Raw genomic sequence first — 18,032 nt, forward strand, 5'->3', positions numbered from 1 at the left:
AGAAGAGAGAAGAGACTGCTGCAGCGCGAGCAAAAGGATAAGGTGAGGGTTTGTTGTTGTTTTTTTTGGGCTGCGGGACACTATGGGGGCATTATATAAACCATTATAATGCTGGGGGCCCTAAAAAAAAAAAAAGAAACATACTATGGGGGCATTATATAAACCATGGGGGACATTATAAAGCTGGGGGCCATAAAAAAGAAAAAAAACACACACACTATGAGGGACATTATTTAAGATGGGGCCCTACATTGGGGGCATTATTAAAGCTAGGGGCAGTTAAAAAAATTATGTACTGTACAGTCTGGGGGACATTATTTTAGCTGGGGGCCTACTGTCCTGAGGGTGTTCTCAGAAGGGTGGGTCAAATTCATCCATTTTTCATGTCCGTTTTTAACGGACATGAAAAACTGATGCAAAACGGATGCAAAACAGACACACGGCCAGAAAATGGATGCACACACTGATAAAAAACTGACAGTGTGTCCATTTTTAGCGGACGTTTTTGTTCACTGTTGTGTGCATGAAGACTAAGGCTTCTCTCACACTAGCATTTTTGCTGGATCCGGCAGGGTTCAGAAAAAAACGCTTCCATTACTGATAATAAAACCGTCTGCATCCGTTATGAACGGATCCGGTTCTATCTTTAACATACCCAAGACGGATCCATCATGAACTCCATTGAAAGTCAACGGGGGACGGATCCGTTTTTTATTGTGTCAGATTGTGTCAGAGAAAACAGATCCGTCCCCATTGACTTGCATTGTGGGTCATGACGGATCCGTCTTGCTCCGCATCCCAGGGCGGAAAGCAAACCACAGCATTCTCTCTGGTATGAGAACGTAACGGAAGGCATTTTGGAGCAGTCTGTTCTGTTCAGTTACGTTTTGTCCCCATTGACAATGAATGGGGACAAAACTGAAGCCTTTTTTTCCGGTATTCGCTAGTGTGAAAGTAGCCTTAGACTGGTCTAATTAGGTTGTGCATCAAAAAAGTCAGATTTGTGCAAAGAAAAGTAGAAATTAGACTGTTTTCGAGACAAATTCAGGTGCAAAAAAAAAAAAGGCGCACCGACATAAATAGGTCAGAAAAAAGTTGCAAAAGTTAGAAAACTTCTGAATTAGTCTAAAAAAATTAAAATAGTCGAAGGAGGCACAATTTCAGTAGTAAAAGAGATTCAAAAAAATAAGACTGTCTAAATCAGCATTTTTTTTTCACTAAAAACAGGCGAAAACACATTGGTAAATGTGCCCCCTGCAATTGGATTGGATACATGTACTTTTGTAAACATTTTTGACTCCACATGTAAAGGGGTTTTCTCAGTGTTTAAAATGGATGACCTATACTCAAGAGGTCCCCCCTTTTCCATGGAGTCTGGATGTTTTGGGATAATTTGTATGATTGCAGAGCCTATAGGAGTTTTGGGAGCTGGGATTGTCAGTTTTGCCTTCTGCATACCGGACGGCGCAGACAGTAAAGGTGATGACCGGGTGGTTGCTACATTTTCAGGTGGTAAATGAACGTCTGTAATCTCCCCTCCTGAACCAGACGTAGGGAAACAAGTCTCTGGTCATTTGCCAGAGACAGAAAAATCTCTTTCTACTGTTGTAAAAAAAAGCCTCTTCCACTCTGGCAGAGAGCACACACTTGTTTAATAGGATTACTCCCTCCATTCAAGCAGAAAACAAAGTCCTTTTCTATGTCCTGTAATCAGCACAATACGATGGAAAACATCTCAAGTTTAGACGTAGCCGTACAGGGCAGCCGATGGTTAATAGTTCAGTGCCTGATATAGGGAATTACACAGAGAGGCAGGAATGTGCCCTCAGCGGGGAAAAGTGAGGGGTAACGGGCTATAGGGTAGCATGGTGGCTCAGTGGTTAGCACGAATCTGACCAAGGACAACTTCTGCATGGAGTTTATATGTTCTCCCTATGTTTTTGTGGGTTTCCTCCGGTTTCTTCCCACGTTCCAAAGACATACTGATAGGGAACTTAGATTGTGGGCCCTATTTTATTCCCCTAAAGTGAGGAAAATTGGCTTCTACCGCACAGGTTTTTTTTGCCTTCCTCTGGATCAACTTGCAGGATGACAGGCCGAACTGGATGGACAAATGTATTTTTTCGGCCTTATGTACTATGTTACTATGTTACTATGTTACTGGGGACAGAGTGATGATAATGTCTGTAAAATGCTGCAGAATATGTCAGCGCTATATAAGTGAATAAAATAAATGATTAAACATTTACAGAGTATTTGCCCCTAAAATCCCAAATATAAGCATATCTACTGCAATACGACTTATTGTTAAATCACATCTTTTTATATTAAAGAGGACCTTTCACCGATCCTGACATTGTGCACTAAGTATACAGACATGGAGAGCGGCGCCCGGGGATCTCACTGCACTTACTATTATCCCTGGACTCCGCTCCGTTCTCCCACTATGCCCTCCGGTATCTCCGGCCACTAAGTTATAGTAGGCGGAGATTCCAGTCACTAAGTTATGGTAGGCGGAGTCTGCCCTTGTTCTGCTGTAGCGCTGGCCAATCGCATCGCAGAGCTCACAGCCTGGGAGAAAGTAACCGCCCAGGCTGTGAGCTCTGGAATGCAATTGGCCAGCGCTACAGCAGAACAAGGGCAGACTCCGCCTACTATAACTTAGTGGCTGGAGATACCGGAGGGCATAGCGGGAGAACGGAGCGGCGCCCAGGGTTAATAGTAAGTGCAGTGAGATCCCCGGGCGCCGCTCTCCATGTCTGTATACTTAGTTCACAATGTCAGGATCGGTGAAAGGTCCTCTTTAAACACATTTTTTTTAAAAAAAATTGGTGATTTATGTTTTAATTTCCCATGTCACTATATTAAAAAAAAAAAATACCTAAAATCGTGCAGTTTTCATGCTGGCTACTAAATGCAATATGTCGAGACTTCCGCATCTCTACAGGGAGCTTCCCAATAGTCATCTCATTATCATCACAGGCTGAATTACAATGGCAGGTATCACCTCTGTTGTTTGTATAGATAACACAGGATCCACCATTAACAATAGGTGATAGAGCAGCTCCCTCCTGACCTCTGCACAGATCCCAGGGCATGTCTAGAGAACTTTCCCACAGAAGTTAATGGGATCCCCTCCTGTCCACTGTGTATATAATAATACAATACCATTCTGCCTTCAGCCGCCACTAGATGGAGCTCACTGTTGTAGGCTATGATTTAGTTGTTGGTTGTCGCTAGCTTTTTTTATTGCTAGTTTTTGTTTATTGTTTGTTTTTCTAAACATGAGAGTAGTTACAGGGATTGCAGGTGTTGTAGTCATACTGTGTGGGGGCTGGGTGCTGGAGGGGATACAAGTGCCGATTATTCATCTGGCCCCAAAAGCTTCAATTTACACCTTGGATACAGGAAATCTAGGCAATAATCCATACTGGAGATGTAATAGCAGCCATGTTGGTTGTCACTCTGATTTTTCTAAATACATAGAAATGGCTGAATACGATTTTTTATCAACTTTACAGATGATTTTTCAAGAATTTATATTTACAATAATTAAAACTTTCTTGATGAAATGATTGTCAATTATGTAAAATATGTTATTTTCCAGGGGAAGAGAACTTGTCTCGCTAGTGCCACCATTTGGAAGTGGCTCCCAATGAGTCTGACTTTTTAAAGGAAACCTGTCACCATGATTTTAAAAAACGTTTTTATTGATATGCAAATGACCTGATATGAGTCCTGTAGCCGGAGATGAGTCAAGCGGAAAGGAGCCCAGCACCGCCCCGTGTCCTCCGAATCTCCTCCTTGCTGGCTAACGTCACAGAGCTGGAGCGCCGAAATCTCGCGATGCGCGAGCTAGCGCATGCGCAGTGTCGGCATCATGTTCATTCCCTGTGCTGGCATCAGCACAGGGAACGAACTACGCATGCGCTAGCTCGCGCATCGCGAGATTTCGGCGCTCCAGCTCTGTGACGTCAGCCAGCAAGGAGGAGATTCGGAGGACGCGGGGCGGTGCTGGGCTCCTTTCCGCTTGACTCATCTCCGGCTACAGGACTCATATCAGGTAATTTGCATATCACTCAAAACGGTTTTTTAACACAATAAAAGCGCAGAGAGCTATGGGACCTGGGTACTGCAGATGTGCTAGCGGCCATCTAGCAGCCCATGTCCCCAGCTCTATGCGCAAAATCATGGTGACAGGTTCCCTTTAACAGGCATTGGGACATGGCAAGGCTATTTTACACCCATCAGAGACTTCTCTCATGTACATCGGTGGCAGAATCGACATATTTACCGACACTGTCATTGGTACATTTGGTGTATATAAGCCCCTATCCCTCAGAACACCTCAAACCTACAGAGACCTCCTAATTACAGACAGAGCTTACATATGCCACATCCATTTTCAGCTTGGGACAACTCGAATTTGCCAAACTGACTCTGAAAATTAGGGAAAGTCTCTAAAAAATTCAGGACCGACGGCAGCTATGATATAAATATTTCATGCCAAGAGTAATAATATCATATGGCAATATAAAAATCTATTTAACATTTACATACTGGGTTTGCACTTGTAGGTCACCAAAAGGTACTTGGTTATGCCTGGGCATGGGTCTGTCCCAAAAACACGACTATTCACAAGGAGCTGGCAGGATCTCAGATTCTGGCATTCATCCAGGACTTTCTAAAAGAAAATAAAAAATAAATAAAATGTGAACCATGTGAATACATTGTACCCACGCACAATGTATATAAAATACATTCAGAATGTCTCCTTATTATTGTTACACAGGCGCTTTACACTTTCAGTTACTAACGCTGCGGTACCGCAGCGGTATCGCCGCCGCCGCTGCTGTTTCACAAGTGACAAGTATATTCTATGTTCAGGTACTGCACGATGCACTCCCTGTCTAACTTCCCTGGTAGTAAGTGCCAAAAAACAGTACACCGTGGCTCTACAACTTCAGATTGGTATTTACCTGTTTCTGAGTTCTTGTCTGTTCGCCTATGTGTCCTGTGTCTTCTTCTTTCTTGCCCTTACATCCAAAGTGAAAGGGGATATTGGGAGGCTGGACCCTATTATTGTTAGTTATACTGAGCCTGCCCCGGGCCGGCGGCACCGCTCAGTTTAAAAAGTCAGCTCGCTCTCGCACAGAGCGCTGTGTGATGTCACAGTAAGAGCTACAGATAGCTAGGACGACCAACTTACTACCAGGGAAGTTAGACAGGGAGTGCATCATGCAGTACCTGAACATAGAATATACATTCAGAATGTCTTCATTTTTCACATTTTGTTATATTACGGCCTTGTGTTAAAAAAAATAAAAATAAAAATAAAAAAATCAACTCTTTCCCCATCAATCTAGACTCAATACTCAGTAATTAAAAAGTGGAAACAGAATTTTAGAAATGTTTGCTTATTTATTAAAAAGGAGAAACTAAAATTTTGCATGGACATAAGTGTACTGTCCCAGCTAGTGGTTCTCATCTAGATTTCATATTATTGTATTCTGTTTTATATCTGTTATCCACTATACTTAGTGTGCTTTGCTGCTATGTAGTGGCCATCTTTATATTTGGTTTTAAGAAGTTATCTATGCTGTAATTTCCATTTTATTTATCCTATAACTCGTCTTCTTCTTTCAGCTTATAGCCTTTGCACTTCAGGTTTTTTTTTCTGTTTGCCAGACATGCATCACAGAGCTGGAGAGATTTTCCTTTGCCCTCTATCATCATTTCACAATGGAATATTCAATAAATCACCTAAAAGCATATTCATTGTATCTCCCTCACTGGAATTGTACATGCAACCTGGTGTTACTAGGAGAACAAGAATTGCTTGTACAAGAGATTGCCACTCACATTCATCAGAGACTTCTCTCATGTACATCAGTGGCAGATTAATAAATATTTAGACAATTTGCTATGACACTTTAAATTTACCTCTGGGGGCCTCTCATTCCACTTGAACTACTTTGAGATGTTTTTACACCTTGATTAGAGTCCACCTGTGGTAAATTAAGTTGATTGGACATGATTTGGAAATACACAGCCCTGTCTATTTAAGGTCTCACATCTGAGGAGTAAAGAACTGCTTGTAGAGCTCAGAGACAGAATTATCTGGAGGCACAGATCTGGAGAAAGGTACAAATAATTCTGCTGCACTGAAAGTTCCCAGTAGCACAGTGGCCTCCATAATTCTTAAATGGAAGATGTTTGGAATAGCCAGGACTCTTCCTAGAGCTGGCTGCCCCACCAAACTAAGTAATCAAGAGAGAACAGCCTTCATAAGAAAGGTGACCAAGAACCCAATGGTCAATCTGGCTGAGCTCCAAAGATCCTGTGAGAAACTTCCAGAAGGCCAATCATCATTGCAGCACTCCACCAATTTGTCCAGTGGCCAGAAAAAAAGCCTCTCCTCAGTAAAAGACACATGAACGCCACCTGGAGTTTGCAAAAAGCAGCTAAAATGTCTCTCAGATTGTGAGAAACAATATCCTCTGGTCTGATGATACCAAGATTGAACTTTTTGGATTCAATCCTAAGTGTCATGTCTGGATGAAACCAGGCACTGCTCATCAGCTGCCCAATACCATCCCTACAGTAAAGCATGGTGATATCAGCATCATGCTGTGGGGGTGTTTTTCAATGGCTTGGACAGGGAAACTGGCCAGAGTTGAGGGAAAGCTAAATGGAACACAGAGATATTCTTAATAAAAAACCTGATCCAGATTGCTCTGGACCTCAGACGTGGCCTAAGGTTCACCTTCCAAATAACCCAATGACACTAAGCGTACAGCCAAGACAACACAGATGTGGGTTAGGGACAGCTCTGTGAATGTCCTTGAGTGGCCAGGCCTGAACCCTGACTTCAACCCAACAGACCACATCTCTGGAGAAACTTGAAAATGGCTGTCCACTGACGGACCCTATTCAACCTGACAGAGCTTGAGAGGATCGACAGAGAGAAGGGCCGAAAATCTCCAAATCCAGGTGTGCAAACCTTGTGGCATCATACCTAAGAAGACTGGAGGCTGTAATCGGTGCCAAAAGGGCTTCAACTGAGTCCTGAGAAAAAGGTCTGAATACTTATGTCAATGTAAGATTTTAGTTTTTAAATTACCAAAGATTTCTGATATTCGTTTTTTACTTTCTTTTTATGCGGGATTGAGTGCAGAATGATGCAGAAAAACTAACTTTTTTAAAATTTATTTAACACAAGGCCACAACATGACAAAATGTGAAAAAATGGGAAAGGTTCTGACTCTGAAGACTTATCAAATGCATATATATATATATATATATATATATACACATACGAACAATGGTATGGTATCACATGCTCATAGTGTCCATCTGTAATCACTCCATCTTATCTCGTGCTGGTTACTACAATATAAGTATTACGTTACATGGTTTAAAGGAAGGAAACCCCGTCCCCTGTAACCTTCCTGTTCCACCTCTTATCTACATACTTAGCCATCTTAAGTGTTTCTTATCTACATATGAAAACATGATATATGAAATAATTTCCGTTTCCTGTTGGGAAATTAAGTAATTCTATAATAATGACATATGTAATTCTGAGAGGATTCCGGGAGATCTTTGTGTAAATTGAAAAGGTTCTCCATCTTCATATATTTTTGGGAAAATCTGATTTTGGATTCATTAGAACAGAGCCTTCTTTGGAGAGTCTATCAAAAATGCCCAGAGAATGTTGCGCTATACTGTCTGGTAAAATACGGACATCATGATGGAATGGACTATAGTCAATGGGGTCCATCGGTTGTCACTGGTGTCCATCATATGACAGATCCAGGACTACCATTGTTTTCCTTGTTCTGCTTCGAGTACGGAGTAGAATAATGGAAATAACACAGCAGATATGGATGAAGCCTAATAATCCAGGCTGAGACGTTGCACAATGGTTCTGGCTTAACCACAATAGCTCCAGTCATAACTGAAGTCATGGAACATGTCCACAGGTTCTAAAGCTGAAAACAAAAAATGCACATAGCCAGTACAAAAACAACCTGATGGATCTATGAACAGTTAGAAATCAAAAGGCAACAACTCCACCTTGTCCAGTTCAAGATTTACATCTCAGGAGCCTGAGGGAACTGATTATCTGGCGCATTAAACTCCACCCATCAAGTAGCTCACACCTAAGAGGGGTTATACCATGATTGATGTAAAAATTTAAAATCGGACATCATACAGTGCAATCTTCTTCTAACAAAGTTTGGACCAGCCCTGTACCTCAGATGTACTTAGAGGTTTCTTCTTTCATTGCTCCATTTACTGTGGTAGACGCTCTTTAGGCTGGAAGCTCAGTGGGTGTGTTCTTTCTCAGGCGTTATGCCCTTTCCGCCGCAGCTGCCTTCCCATAACAGCTCAGGGGGCATTTCCTTTCTGCAGCAGCTCTCACCCTGTAACTGTTACAGCTTCTAAGAGTAGAAATGGCTGATGGCAGTTCAAGGATGGAAGTGAGCATGTGCGGCCACCTAAGCAGGTGGACGTGCATATTACTATACAGATTAAACACCAGTAACTATTTTTTAAAGCTGAATTATATTAAAATATAACATTTAATGGTGGGACAACGCCTTTAAGTCATATGTGGCCCAATTTTTGGAAGGAGCATGACCAAAAAAAGTAAAATTAGCAGATATTTTGTGCCCAACCTCCTGCCCCCTGGATTTCAGTCCTGGATCTATCTTTGTTCTGCGTTGCTAACTCTAATCTTTACTGGGGTATACAATATAACTGTAGCTTTCCTATCGGGAAGATATATTGTATTCATCACTAATGACACTTACCTGTAGTGCAGTTTTTGCGAGGCACTTGTGATGTGGACTGTACATGGTTTCTGGTGATAACGAGGCACACTTTGGAGGGTTATGTGAAGGACGCCCATAGGACGCTGACTGGATGCTGACGGTGGAGTGGCGAGGGCACTGGAGCATCAGGTGTTCCCCGTCACAGGCGGACACAGTGTGGTTCTGCAGCAGTTTTGTCAGATACCCTGGGACAAAGGAGAAAATCACCCAAATCACTCACTACAAAGATGACTCCAGCTAGGCCAGAACCAACTATATTGTCATCTGACTCTATTTGGAAAGACATTCTGTACTTCAATTCTGTGTGCTTCACTCACTCAGGGTTGCCAACCTGAATTTTTTCTTATTTTTTTCTGGACAATTTATCCCCAAATTACGGACAAATTGGAAAACCTTATTGAATGATAAAGATTATAAGAAATACATGTCTATAGCTTTTTATGGACTGTCCAGAAATGTCTGGACGGTTTACATTCCTGCCCCCACTCCGGCCATTTCCAAGGCTCAACATACAGGCCAGAAACTAAAATATTTGAATAGTGTTGGTACTCTTCACTCTATTTGCACAGCCCCAGGTACTGAACTGATAGCAATGTTTATGTACTGTACCTACTTTTGCCAGTACCTGTACCCTAAAAATTGTACCTATGTAGTGCCCTGGAGCAGGCGGACTTCGAAGTCTGAACATTTGTGGACATTTGCCTGTTTCCCCTATGCAGTATTTCACTTTAAAGGGTTAACTTGCACTGACGTATACTGTTTAATACTGTGTAACTGTATTTTATATGTATGTTGTCATATATATCCTGCTTATTTGCACAGCACTGTGGGAAGGGTTAATGAACACTGAGAGACGTTTGGGACTTTCTAGCTAATAATGAAAAGATGGTCATTTTCCTCAGTTCCACATAAGGTTTAAAGAAGAGCATGTTTTGGAGGGAAAAAGCCAGACTTGTTTACCACCAAAACCAGACAGACTGACCTTTTAAATGTCTGGTTAAGCTGTCCAAAGACCTGCTTTTGTCTGGTAAAACTGCTGTGTCATTGCCATTGAGTATCACTGAAGCTCTAATGCAAGTTTATGAGAGATAAAAAGTGTAGCACTGTATTTATTTGTGTTGAATTTCTCCACTCCACCCCTTCCACTCAATGGTTTTAGTTCAGCTAAAAACTGTATATAAGGAGAGCAGTCAGAGCCCCTGGTGTTCTGCAGTTAGGGAACAGTGCTTAGAAGAGACTCTGCCAGACTATTTGTATGACCAGAAGAAGATACTGAGACAGGGATACTCTGCCACAGACCCTGGATCATCAGCCTTTGGCAAGGGTACCGGCCTTCTGAGAGGGAGAGAGAGAGAGAGAGACAGCTAACTCATGCCTTTCCTCAGCATCAAACCCTTCTTCAGCACTATGCCTCGCCTGTATTGTTTTGCACCTGAGTTCCTTCAGTAAAGAAGCACACTGGTTTACTTCAGACCCTGACTCTCTGGACATATTTCCCATTGGGGTGCACCACGCCTTACCGTCCCCTCTGGAGAGCAGCAACACCTGGTGACATCTTAACGGTGTCCAAGGGACCCAGCATAGCTTTGGGGACACCCCAAACCTGCCCAATGCACCTACTGCCACAAATACGTGTATTTCCACTTTGCCGTTTTGTTTGTTATAACAAAACCAGCTTCATCACTGCGGACTGACTCACCAACACTCACCGGAACCAAGGGCACCCTGAACCACCATCAGGCAGGAGTCCTCCACTAGGATGTGCCCCAGGAGGAAGAAAGGGAGCGGCTTTCCCTTCACTGCATGTGTTTGACTCAAGGAGAACTGGAGAAGGATCACTGCCGTTAGTACTTCCACCAACCTCCTCACCGCAGCCACCACTCCCATCCTCTCCACCTCACACCTGCGGGCTGCTGCTTAACAGACTTTTACTGCTCTCAGAAATACTTTTTCTCTAATACTTATATTCTGTGTTCATCAATGGGGCTCACAACTTAATTTTTCCACCCCAGACACACACTAGAACCAATTCAATAGGAAGCCAGTCACCTATCAGTATGTTTTGGGTTGAGAAAGGAAACCATGAAACTGCAAAACCTACACAAACACAGGGAGAACATACTAATTGCATTCTGATGTTGTACTTAGTCTAGATTTGAATCCAGGACCCAGTGCTAGAAGTCAACAGTGCTAACCTCTAGCCACCATGCTTCCTTTATGTAAACTTAAAGGCTTTGGGGGCAATTTTTTTTTTTACTATTGCATTGTACTCATCTTGAGCTGAAAATCATTTTTTCAATTGGTCTTTATTACACATTTTGAGCCCCTTACTCTGTACAGCCTTGAGATTCTTTAGTAGCATGCTCTGTGTTTTTACTGTGTTCCATCAGGAAGCTCAGCTGACGGCTCCTGATCTGACCTTATAAACACTCATTATAGCTCGGTTCTTATCTTACTGATAAGAAAGTGGCTTAAATAAGTGTTTATGACCTCTTAGTAATTTAGAGTTAAAGGTTATTAGATGACCGACACAAAGTAAAAGTGAAAGTACCATTCACAAAAACAGTTATCCCTTTGTGACAGAACGGCTATTTTTAATAAAGACCAACTGAAAAAAATGATTTTTAGCCCAAAATGAGTAAAAGGCAATCATTGAAAAATTGCCCCCGAAAGTTCACATAGCCTTTAAAGGGGTTGTCCCACGGTAAGAATTCTGATCAGTGGAAGACTGATCACTGGGACTAGCTTCAGATCATAGAGCCGAAGTCGATTCATTAGAAAACTTTAGGGAAAACCCTAGGGAAACAGCATTAAAATGTATGGGCTCCGTGTATCAAAATTTGTCTCGCCTGAAGTTGCGCGAGACTTCGGTGAATGAATTCAGTATTCCTATCTGTGCATTTAAAAACATTTTTAAAATAGGAATCCGAAGTTGGCTTTGGAACCCAGGTACCAGCCAGTACCAAAGCCGACTTCGGATTCCTATTTTAAAATGTTTTTAAATATGCAAATACTAAATAGGAATACCGAAGTCATTCACCAAAGTCTCGTGCAGCTTCGGGCGAGACGAAGTTTTGCTACAAAGAGCATTTTAATGCTGTACCGAAACAGCATTACAAACAAAGTTTTTTTAACAAATCGACTTTGGGTCTATGATCCAAAGCTTAGTTGCTCAAGCCTAACTGGGACTCCAACTGATCTCAAGAAATCACTACGGGAGTCCCTGGAGAAGCTGATGCAATGATACACACTGCAACTTCATTTAGTCTGTATGGGACTGCCAGAGATAGCCAAGGACTACGAATGGATGGACAGCGCACATGTTTAAACATTACTCCGTGTATTCCAGGTAATCTGGGACCCCGTTCTTGTGATCAGATACTTATCATCTATTGTGTGGACACCGCCTCTAAAGGGGTTATCTCATGAACAACATATCCTGTGGATAAGGGCTATATGTATGATTACTTCCACCCAGGCATGGGATTCAGCCAGTTCCCTCAGGTTCTCCAGATCTGGTTATTAAAATTACAGTCTGATCGGAGAACCGGCTGAATCCCGATCCGGTGCTCTTGCCGCAGCAGCTGGAGATGAGCGCTTCAATTCCATAGTTTAGCGCCTTAGGCTTTTTAAAAGTTGGGTGGTATGTGTGTGTAGTGTATATATGGGGTATATGTACCATACATATGGTGTATGTATATGTAAACATGTGTGGTGATGCCGCTGTTTAGTAGGGAAACTGTTGTTAAAAATTAGAATCCCACCCCTGCTTCCACCGATCACTAGAGCAGGGGTCCCAAGTCCTCGTTCTGTAGGAGCTTGAATGGATTGGTGGTCACACATGTGCACTGTCGCTCTGTTTAATCTCTGTAGGGCTAACAGAGATAGCCATGGTCATGATATAGCAAAAAAATGGGTAACAAGGCAGCACTCCGGTCTTCAGTGAAAAAAGAGGATCTTTTATTAAAATCAATGGATTTTTTTTCAGTGAAAAAAGTGGATCTTTTATTAACCCGTTATAGAATCGCGTATTAACACAGGTGCACTTTATGACTTTTATATTAATGTCAGTGAATTACAATTATGGATTTTGAAGAATATAACGCATCCTGCACATTGGAATTGTACTTTCTATATATCATGCTTGATCACTGACTCTGACTTTATAATTATGAAATGCACTTTATTCTGATTATATTGTTTTTATACTATTTTTATGTGGAAATCATGTTCATTGATTGATTAATGATAATGATGTGTATTTGATAACCACCCCCATATATACTTGTTGTGAGCACTGTTATCACTGCTTGACAAAGGCTCCATAGAGATGAGCTGAAACGTTGCATTGGGTTTAATAAAAGATCCACTTCTTTCACTGAAGACCGGAGTGCTGCCTTGTTACCTATTTTTTTTGCTGTCGATTGTGGATTGTACTGGTCTGAAATCCTGCAAGGACTTTGCACCTGGCACCTTGGAGTGCTGCTATTTTTCTATTATGTATATATCCTCCATTATCCTGGTGTCATTGCACCTACAATGTATTTGGATGGTGCCACCATATTAGTCGAGTTTAACAGGTGATATCAGGAGCATTGTGAACGCAATGTGCATCATATGGGTGGTAAGGTGTATCACGTGTTATCCCATGAATGTATAACTTAGGAAAAAAGTCCTCCCTTTTTTTTTTTTTTTTTTTCTGTGGGTGGGCAGAAGCTCAGATGAGATATCCAAGCCCCTTTATCAAGGGTGTATTGTGATTAGCTCTTGCTAACCCTTTCCAACCCCTACATTGAAAGTAGTCCCCCACGTATAGCCCAGAGATACGTATGTTATGTAATGTCTCCACAATTTCCTTTTCTACTGTCTAGAGAGAGATATAGCGATATATCTCTATGAATTTTGAAGTAGGGATGAGATGTCTGGCCCGCTTTACCTGCTTCATATGAGGTCACTACACCAGAGAGGAGGAAGGGAACTGAACACGTTAGTCAGTCCACCTATGAATACAGGAGAAGGTGGACTAGAAGGATAAACAGCAGGGGGCGCTACCAGAGCAGAAATGTAAGGTATATAATAAACCTACAATATTTTTATTACATATATATTGCAATAATACTTCAATTGAAATGCCCTGTTTGTTGCCTAGTGATACATTTAATATATTCAATTCTCTCTTCTCTTCTGTCATTGCAGAATGTTGAATAATTTTCCAGCTAGAACAACATGCTAGGAGTTGTAGTTTTGCAACGGTTGCAGAGCCACAGCTCAAGGACCACTCATGTAGAACATTTTGCCACCATTTATATGAGATGACAGCGCATTTTATGATCATGTTGCAAAAAATAGAATTACGGTATTTTGAAGCATCTGTCAAGAGCTGTAAGATCTATGGTGATGCCACCGCTATCTACAAGCCCCCATCACATTAAGGTATGCAGAAGGAGCGTACCCTGGTATTTCATGTTTTGGTATGGCCCAATTACCTTTTCAAGAAGGTGTGATGATGCATTCAAAGATGTCAAAACTGCAGGTGATTTAGAGATTGTGAGTGAAGTGGAGCCGGTATTCCCTGTCCACAGTGGCTCAGCAGTCCTCTCCTCATAGGAGTCCAGAGATGGAGGTCCACGGCTGACTGGTTACACACCTTAAAGCAATTCCATGTAGGTGAAATTCCTGTCTGAACATCTAATTGCATTAAAACTTCATCGTTTCTGCTTTGCCGCCATTGAAGTTCCTTCATTCCTGGAGTTAAATTCCAGACTTTTCCTCTAATCTCGAGAAGGTTGATCTAAAAACCGTCGCTGGACAGCTGCCTGAACTCATGTGGTCTCTGCCTAGCAAGACTGTCTTGTACGAGCAGGAACGGCCATCCAGAGGATGGTGCCCTGTGTGGTGCGGTTTATTGGTGCTGCCCTTCATGTAACGTACAAATAATCAATTCATGCAGGATCTTATACAGTCGTCATATAGTATGGTGCCCATATAACACTGCCATATGTTTCCAAAATACAAGTTCCATACAGTATAGCTGTCAGACAGTATGGTGTCCATATAAAAGTGCCTTATGTTTCCCAAATAAGAGTTCCACACAATATAACCGTCATACAGTATGGTGCCCATATAACAATGCCATGTGTTGGCCAAATAATAGTTCCATACAATATAACCGGCAGACAGTATGGTGCCCATATAAAAGTGCCTTATGTTTCCCAAATAACAATCCCATACAGTATAATTGTCATACAGTATGGTGCCCACTCCACATAACAGTGCCATACATTGGCCAAATAATGGTTCCATACAGTATAGCCATCATACAGCATGGTGCCCATATATACCTTTACCAACACATAGGCTGAGTTCACACATGCGAGATTTCCGCGCGGGTGCAATGCGGGAGGTGAACGCATTGCACCCGCACTGAATCTGGACCCATTCATTTCTATGGGGCTGTGCACATGAGCTGTGATTTTCATGCATCACTTCTGCGTTGCGTGAAAATCGCAGCATGCTCTATGTTGTGCGTTTATAACGCAACGCAGGCCCCATAGAAGTGAATAGGGCTGAGTGAAAATTGCAAGCATCCGCAAGCAAGTGCGGATGCGGTGCGATTTTCACGCATGGTTGCTAGGTGACAGTCTATTCACTGTATTATTTTCCCTTATAACATGGTTATAAGGAAAAATAATAGCATTCTGAATATAGAATGCTTAGTAGGTGGTCAATTGAGTTTTTTTTTTTTTTATTAACTCACCTTCTCCTCCTGATCGCGTAGTTCCCAGTCTCTTCTTTACTACTTTAATTATGAACTACCGGCTAAAGGACCTGTGGTGACGTCAGATCACATGCTCCAACCACATGAAAATACTGGTACCATACAAAAACACCCCTTTATATTGTGCACCAGTACAAAAAAAGCCCCTATATAGAACCCTAATTGAGACCCCCATCTCAGACCAAACCCCCTTTAGACCTCTATGTCAGACCCCAGTTTTAGAACTCAGATCAGAACCCCCCATTAGACCTCCATGTAAGACCCCGACCCAATATGAGACCTCAGATAAGACCCCATTAGACCTCTCCAGACCCCCAGTCAGACCTCCAGACCCCATTAGACCTCTCCAGACCCCCAATCAGATGTCTATACCCCCATTAGACCTCTCCAGACCCCCAGTCAGACCACTAGACCCCCAAGTCAGACCTCCAGACTCCCATTAGACCTCTCCAGACCCCCAGTCAGACCTCCAGACCCCTATTAGACCTCTCCAGACCCCCAATCAGATGTTTATACCCCCATTAGACCTCTCCAGACCCCCAGTCAGACCACTCCAGACACCCCTAGTGGACCACTCCAGACCCCCAATGAGACTTCCAGAACCCCCATTAGATCTCTCCAGACCCCCAATCAGACCATTTCAGACCCCCAGTAACACCTCCAGACTCCCCATTAAAACTTAAGACCCCCAATAAGACCTCCATATCAGACCTCAGCTCAGACTGTAAAATTATAAAATAACTTACCTCTGCTGTCTCCTGCTGCCACTCTCCCTGTCCTGGTTCTCTTCTCAGGTCCCGCGCTGCACAGTCTTCTGACCTCCTGCAGCGTCAGGTCAGACTCTACGTGCGCTCTCTACGTCCTGACGCTGCAGGCAGCCAGGACACAGCAGCGTGGGACCTGAGAAGAGTAAGCAGGGGGAGGGGTAAGTACCGCGCTCACATCGCTTCACCCCCGCCTCCTCCTCCTGCATACTAGTGAGTGCTTCCATTATGGAAGCGCTCACTAGTATTCTCTTTATAAGATGCACTGCAACCGCTGCGACCCCTATAGCTACGCCACTGGAAGGAACACTATACCGGGACTGCGCATGCGCGAGATTACAGCAATCTATAGTTGATGAAAGGAGGAGATTCGGAGGACATAGGCGGTGCTGGGCTCCTTCACAGGCGTGGCTGGGCACGGCTGGGCACAAGGAAGGTTAGTACAGCCCCTTGGACACATACAAGACTAATTTACATATCTATAAAATCCTTTTTTAAAGAAATTAAAACCACACAGCCCTGTAGCACAGATATATTGCGGACATGCTAGCGGCGATCTAGCCGTGCATGTCCGCTGCTCTATAGCCCAAAACTTGGTGACAGAATCCCTTTAAAGAGCAAGAAAAAAAATCGTGAAGGAGTCATTAATTATGCTTTGGGCGGAGTTAGAGGCGTGGCCTAGTATGAAAAAAACTGCCGCGATGCGCGCCAGCTTATATTGTCCCTCTTTGCGATTTTCAAAAGTTGGGCGGTATGGTGTCCCACTATAAACACCCTTCTATGAGCCGTTCAGTAAGTGCCCCCCAACTCAGGCCAGCTCATTGATGACCACCATGAATTACTACTTTACATGGTCAATGCCGGTGAAACTTAGCAGACCACAACTTCCATGTGCAAAGTCTGATGTTCACCATGAGTTCTCAGGGCGGATGTGGTGCAACTGCAACCCCACTTACAGGGAACCTGTCATCTGGATTTTGGGTATAGAGATGAGGATATGGTCTGCTAGATGGCCGCTAGCACATCCGCAATATCCTGTCCCCATAGCTCTGTGTGCTTTTATTGTGTAAAAAAAAGATTTTATAGATATGCAAACGTTATAGATATGCAAACGAGGCTACTAACGTTTCGGGAGCCCAGCCACGCCCACTGTGAAGGAGCCCCGCACCGCCCCACATCCTCCGAATCTCCTCCTTGCTCCCCGACGTCACAAAGCTAGAGCACCGTAATCTCGCGATGCACGAGCTAGCGCATGCGCAGTTTGTTCCCTAAGGCTGATGCCAGTACAGGTAAGGAACACTATGCCAACACTGCGCATGCGCTAGCTCGCACATCGTGAGATTACGGCGCTCTAGCTTTGTGACGTCGGGGAGCAAGGAGGAGATTCTGAGGATGCGGGGTGGTGCGGGGCTCCTTCACAGTGGGCGTGGCTGGGCTCCTTCACAGTGGGCGTGGCTGGGCTCCAGAAACGTTAGTAGCCTCATTTACATATATATATAAAATCATTTTTTTTACACAATAAAAGCACACAGAGCTATGGGGACTGGGTATTGCGGATGTGCTAGAGGCCATCTAGCAGTCCATGTCCTCAGCTCTATACCTAAAATCCAGGTGACAGGTTCCCTTTAAATTAGTGGTTTCAGGGGTCTA

At 43.1% G+C, this 18,032-nt stretch overlaps 1 protein-coding gene across 2 annotated transcripts in view; it reads right to left on the bottom strand.

Annotated features, from left to right (window-relative positions):
• EVA1C (eva-1 homolog C) overlaps positions 1-18,032 on the bottom strand; it is an 81,878-nt gene that overhangs the window by 25,926 nt on the left and 37,920 nt on the right. For both annotated transcript variants that reach the window (XM_044284400.1, XM_044284399.1), the window contains exons 2-3: positions 8,820-9,025; positions 4,561-4,684 (exon numbers count right to left, since the gene is read on the bottom strand). In XM_044284400.1, coding sequence (XP_044140335.1) covers positions 4,561-4,684; positions 8,820-9,025 — 330 coding nt within the window. The remainder of the gene's footprint in view (positions 1-4,560; positions 4,685-8,819; positions 9,026-18,032) is intronic.

The sequence above is a fragment of the Bufo gargarizans genome, chromosome 3 (genome assembly GCF_014858855.1).
Source record: "Bufo gargarizans isolate SCDJY-AF-19 chromosome 3, ASM1485885v1, whole genome shotgun sequence".
Classification (NCBI taxonomy): Eukaryota; Metazoa; Chordata; class Amphibia; order Anura; family Bufonidae; genus Bufo; species Bufo gargarizans.